This window comes from Microcaecilia unicolor, chromosome 7 (genome assembly GCF_901765095.1).
Source record: "Microcaecilia unicolor chromosome 7, aMicUni1.1, whole genome shotgun sequence".
NCBI lineage: Eukaryota > Metazoa > Chordata > Amphibia > Gymnophiona > Siphonopidae > Microcaecilia > Microcaecilia unicolor.
The window spans coordinates 102134409-102140638 of record NC_044037.1 but is presented as its reverse complement, the minus strand read 5'-3'; the positions used below and the strand labels follow the sequence as shown (position 1 = coordinate 102140638).

The 6230-nt window shown below is 48.2% G+C and overlaps 1 protein-coding gene across 2 annotated transcripts in view; it reads right to left on the bottom strand.

The window, feature by feature from the left end:
• Positions 1-2847: 2847 nt before the first annotated feature.
• Positions 2848-6230, bottom strand: part of LOC115473981 (sulfotransferase 1C4-like) — a 94929-nt gene continuing 91546 nt past the window's right edge. For both annotated transcript variants that reach the window (XM_030209221.1, XM_030209223.1), the window contains exon 8: positions 2848-3081. In XM_030209221.1, coding sequence (XP_030065081.1) covers positions 2945-3081 — 137 coding nt within the window. In that variant the 3' untranslated portion in view covers positions 2848-2944. The remainder of the gene's footprint in view (positions 3082-6230) is intronic.

The window sequence follows — 6230 nt, the reverse complement described above, 5'->3', positions numbered from 1 at the left end:
GATATCCAGGAACTGCTGATTGTAAGAAATGACTTGCCATTTTAAGCCTATAACATTCCATTAAAAAATTTGTTTGGAGTTTTAGATGGATTTTTATTTTGTATTTTTAGTCTGTGTTGGATTTACTAACTAAGGGGAAGCACTGCCATTGAAATCACTTGTGCAGGACTATTTGGTAATATATAGTGGCACTAACTGGATAGTGTCACAGAATCTCTTCTAAACACCTATAACAAAACTGGCTATTTTGTGGGTGGTCCAGGGACAGAGTCAGCACATATGCAGTTAAGTGCTGATATTAGCATCAAACCGCATAAAACACAGTCCTACCTTTATACAGTTTTGCTTAGGTGGTTAAATGCTGAATATCACACTTAACAAGGTAAGAGATAGTCGGCTGCATAAACCCAGATATTCAACGCTGATGGTGGCCAAAAAAACCCCGCTGACCTTCCGGATGAATATTTACCCCAAGTGTTTGTCCTTAGTGATAACCACATATCCTTCCTGCAAGGAGGTTCTCTTTTTTCTCCACAATAAACAAGAACATTTTGTTGAAGAAGAAAGAATACCAGCAAATCACATTTAGGCCAAACAATTATTCCATCACTACACAAGAAAAAAGGGAACATATAAACTGGAGTGGTAGAGCCAAGTGGCAGCCAGGTCTTTCAATCTTCATTTCACAGAGTAAGGGAGAAAAGACAGCAGTATAAATTGTAAGGAGGTTGGAGGGTCTAAGCAGGTCAGGAGGAGGTATGGGGCCAGACTACATTCCCCACAAGGCCCTGAGAGAAGGGATCGGGGGGGGGGGGGGGGTAGGTCCCAAAACCCGGTATGGCCCCCACGTGGAAGGGAGGGGGAAAAGGACTGGAAAGAGCAGCTGCTATGGCAGACGATGGCCAGAAGGGGAAGCAGGGATGACAAAGCTCAATTCCCTCGGGTTAGAAATCAGAACAAGATTCCTTCCACCTGGGAGGGGGAGGAGGTCTCCAACTCCAACCAACAGCCTAGCAGAGAAGCAGAGTTAACCCCCTTGAACTGAGATTTGTGAAGGAGGGGAAATAAACTGTTTGGAACTAAAAGCTGTGTTGTCTGGAAGGACTTTGTGGACTGCTGAAGGGAGCCTACCACCCCCTGAAGGTTTGCTACCGGGATTACAGTTATTACAAAATACACAAGTTTATTCAGGAACAAAGGCCTGCGCATCTTGTACACAGGACACTCAAGAGGTGAAAGTTTCTGTAGTAGTTTGAATAGGGATAGGGAAATATATTCAGGGGACAAGAGATGGTCAGGTGAGATGGCAGACCTTCTTGAGGGATATTTTAAGGAAGCTAGTCCTTTACCCCAACCCCCAGAGGATACAGTTAGTGCCATTTTAAAGTGACTTATGTACTCCTATTGGGTTCAGTGACATAACTCTATTGAGGCAGTGATGTGTTTGTTCTCCCCATAATTCAGGCCCCTCAGGGGTGATTCTTCCAGTTACACTCCCAATCCCAATAAAAAACTGTGGGAAGCACTCCTCCAGAATTTTCAAGGAGTCTAGCGGTCCAGAGCTGGAGAGGATCTATGCTTTTTCCGTACTCCTGCCCTTTAACCTCCCATTGCCCCTCACTAAGTCTCTAGCTGAAAAATTAATTTCCCGGTCAATATTCAGGTAAGTGTTTTTTAATATGCTGACTGCTGTGGGTAGAATTAAGCCCAATATTAAGTGTCAGGCCCTGACTGGCACCGGAACTGAATATTGGGACATGACCAGCTAAGAATGTGCTCTCCTAACGTATGTGGGTCCTGGCCAATATTCAACCCCTTGTGGTAGTAACATGAGACTACCACTAGGGGTGCTGCCATATTTAGACCCAGAACTGATAGGACAGGTACAGAAAGGAAACTGCTTCAGCCCTATCCCACTAGACACCAGAGAGCTCCCCTGTATAAGTCTGGAGAGTAAAGTTTTTTTTTTTTTTTTTAGGTCTTGGGGGTAGCAAGGAGGGGAGGAACTTCAGACCATGATGAAGGAAGTTCTTGAACTAAAGAAGAAGTGTGTGTTTGTTTGTGTGTGTGGGGGGGGGGGGGAGGTCATGGCAAGGAGACTGGTGGAGGGGTTGATCAGACATGGGATGGAGCACAGATCAGAACCGGAGGGGATTATCAGAAGTAGGGGGGTTGATTGCAAATGGGGAATCATAAGAAACTGGGATGGCGGGGGAAGGTCCTTGATAAGCAATGCAGAGCAATTACTACTACTTAACATTTCTAAAGCGCTACTAGGGTTACGCAGCGCTGTACAATTTAACATGGAAGGACAGTCCCTGCTCAAGGAGCTTACAATCTAAAAGACAGGGGAAGGCATCAACCCAGCAACCTAGCAGCTATGTAGGAGTCGGCTGATATTCAACGCCATCACCTGCACAGCTAAGCGACTAAAGTTACCACTGCTGTTTATGCGATCCCATCTGGTTGCTTACCATTAGTTGCCAGATCCTCTCTGACTCCACCCCAGAAAGCCCCTCTGTGGCTCACTTTAAAAATGGCTTATCAAAGCCAATATTCAGCGGCACTGCCTGCTTAAGTACCGCTGAATATTGATGGCTGGCCCATACAGCGTGATTTATGCAGGCAGGAGCCTTTCCTGCCTGTTTAAGCCACTTTGAGCATTGGTTCTTTTTTTTTTAAGCAAATGGAAGGTTAAAAGAGGTAAGGATGTAATGGATAAGCAAGGAGGAGTGAGAAAGCAGCACTGAAAATTTTAACAGCGAGAGATAGTTCTTATCCCTCTTCCTCTGCTTAAAGGTTGCAGCCTCAGCTTCCAGAAAAAACTAAACAGCTATAGGTTTCCCATTGTTTTATTAGATGTTTTCCTGTTAGATACACAGGGATGGCACTTTCTCTCTGTTTTCAAGTATAATGGATGAGGCTCAGGTCCTTGCTAGCCCCATCATCTCCCCATTTCCCTTTCTTCTGTCAGTTCGTTGCAGAAAGTGAGAGATGTTCCCTTCATCGTTTTCCTGTAATCTTCATCAAATCTCTCATTCTGCGCCACTGTGAAATGTGTTTTCCAGTCTCCAACAGTCCCTAGAACACACAGAGAGAAGCTTAAGTCTTTGTTTGATGTAATTGGTAGAAAACAGGTATGTTTCTTAACATTTTGCACAACTTTCGGAAAATCTACAGGTACAGGAAAATCCCTTAACACTACTGTACTTTCCTTGGTATTTATGCAGGGCTTTTTTTGAGGGGGTACTTGGGGGTACTGAGTACCAGCACCTTTTCCATTGTCTGTTAAAATTGACCCATGGTCCCCAAGTTTTAATGAAAGAGCTCAGGACCTACACACCAATTCTGCCTTGTCATAGATTCTGTGACTGGTTGCAGGGGGCCTGGATATTTTGGGGTGGGCCCCTCAGTGATTACCCCACCCCTGAAAGGTGGCCTGACATTTGAGTACTGGCACCTTTTTCTCTGGAAAAAAATGCACTGTATTTATGTATTCTCTGGGTTGGGAGTAAGAGCTGGTCCTCTTCTTCTAAATATCTTTGAACCTGGTGAGCTGAACTATGCAAAGAGAACTGAAAAATAAATATAACGAACCAACTAACTAAATTTGTTTACTCTCCCTAACACACAGAAGTGAAAAAAGTGAAACTTTATCTAAACTCCCTATCACATAGCAAAAGCAAAAAGTGGCACTTTATTCAAGCTCACAGCAGTGGGTGATGGATAATGCTTTATTCAGTCTCCATCACACAGTAATGGCAAGCATGATATATTATCTGGCTGACTAGCATATCACACTGGTGAATTTGACATATTAACTATTCCTCGATATTCAAAGCTATTTAACTGGCCAGATATGGCTGCTGACCAGTTAAATAGCATATCGTCACCTAACCACAGACAATCAGTGGGAGATAAGTGGTAATCTCCTGCTAAATATCCACAGTTAGCAGCTAGCTACTAACCGGCTATATCATGCAACATAGCTAGTTAGACGCGGATATTCAGCACTTAACCTGCTATGTTCAGCGGTTAAAATAGGCCGCATAAATAAAATAAATAACTGCTAAAAAGGTAACTGGTTAGCACTGAATATTAGAATAACTGGTTAACTTTTTAGTGGTTAACCCCCCCTCCCCCCCCCGGATATTCAGGGGCAGATGATCAAAAGCAAACGCCGGTGCTAGAGGCTGTTAGCGCCATACTAACGCCGGTGTTTGCTACCGCCCCATGACCAGAGCCCTCAAGTGCGTGAAACAACGCGCTCGAGGGCTCTTTGCGCAAGTAGCATGCAAATGCATGCTAAACAGAGCTTAGCGCATTCATCGCTAATGGTCAGCGGTCAGCGCGCCAAAATTTGGGTCGCTGGCCACGGCAACCCTACGCCAGCTCCGAGCTGGCGTTAGGGTTTGCAGATCATTGGGGAGGAATGGTGAGCCCTGTCCAGCATGCAGTCGCATGCTGGCAGGCCCCCGTTCCCCCCCCCCAAAGCAAACCTGCTAACAGGGCTGGAGGTCCAGCGGACCTCCGGTCCCCCCCAGGTTCAGGGAGGACTGGAGATCCGGTGGGTCTCCAGCCCCCCCAAACCCCCAGAAAATGGTCCCTGGTGGTCCAGTGGCCGCCGGCTAAACCCCTCCCCTCTCCCAGCAAGCGACGGGGGAGGGGGGGGGCTGGAGGTCCAGTGGACCTCCAGCCCAACCCAACTCCCCCCCCCAGCGTTGTCTGCCAAATCCCTGGTGGTCCAGCGTGAAAGAGAACCCCCTCCTGGCACCCCTACCTTAGTTGGAGGAGGGAGGTAGCCTGCCTCCCTCCTCTTTCTTGGGTTGACGCCGCCGCAAAATGGTGGTGCGCAGCCCCTCCCAGTGCATCCTGGGATGCGCTGGGCAGGGCTACTGACCATATAAGGGAATTGCTCCCTTATATGGTCTGTAGCCCCGCCCAGCGCATCCCAGGATACACTGGGAGGGGCTGGGCGCCGCCATTTTGCGGCAGTATCAACCCAAGGAAGAGGAGGGAGGCAGGCTACCTCCCTCCTCCAACTAAGGTACGGGGCCGAGAGGAGGTTCTCTTTCACGCTGGACCACTAGGGATTCAGCAGACAACGGCGGGAGGGAGGGAGGGGGGGGTTTGCTGGCTGCCACTGGACCACCAGGGACCATTTTCTGGGTGTTTGGGGGGGGCTGGAGACCCACCGGATCTCCAGCCCTCCCTGAATCGGGGGGGGTAGGGGCATCGTCGGGGGGACCAGAAGTCCGCCGGACCTCCACCCCCCCCCCCCGTTGCTTGCTGGGAGGGAGGCAGGGGGGTTTGGCCAGTGGCCATTGGACCACCAGGGACCATTTTCTGGGGGTTTGGGGGGGGGGGCTGGAGACCCACCGGATCTCCAGCCCTCCATGAACCTGGGGAGGGGATCGTCAGGGGGACCGGAAGTCTGCTGGACCTCCAGCCCCCGTTGCTCGGGGCAGGAGTGTCAGGGCCTGGTGGTCCCATGCACCTCCAGCCCCTGTGTTTGACAGGTTTGGGCTTTTGCCAGCCCAGACCTGTCAAACAAGTGTGGGAGGATTGTGCTGAGTGCATGCTCAGGCACAATTCGCCCGCACTTCTACCCCATGATCATAGATAATTGCATTGCTTAAATTTGCATGCATTATCTCTGGTCATAGGTCTAATAGCGCCCCGCGCTGTTCTAGCGCTAGTTTAGAGCACTGTTTGGAGCAGCACGGGGCTTTTGATCATCTGCCTGTCAGTGCCAATCATCAGAAACATCTAAGCATTGAATATCTGGGTTTAACACTGGTAGTGGACAGCAAAAGCGCTGCCCGCTGACTGCTGATTATGATTCTTAACACAGAGTTAATGGAAGTGGAATTTTATCCACAATTATTATTACACAGTATTTTCAGTTGATTTTATCTCCCAAAGCAGGGCGGTGCTTATAGTTTTTGATTCCAACCATTGAAATCAGTGCTGAATGCATCAGGATGGGGTTGTTAAAAATCCAAGACTGGTCTAAAATCTCTCTCCTAAAACTGGGTAACATGGCAGCTCTGGGTGATGCTTTACTTCAAGCAGTGAAGGGGATGACACTCTCTTCCATTCAGATGATGTGCAGGGTTCCTGATGGTTTAGCTCTGAGGACTCTATTGAGACAGTGATGTGTTTGTTCTCCCCATAATTCAGTCCCCTCAGGAGTGATGCTTCCAGTTATACTCCCACCACAGATTATT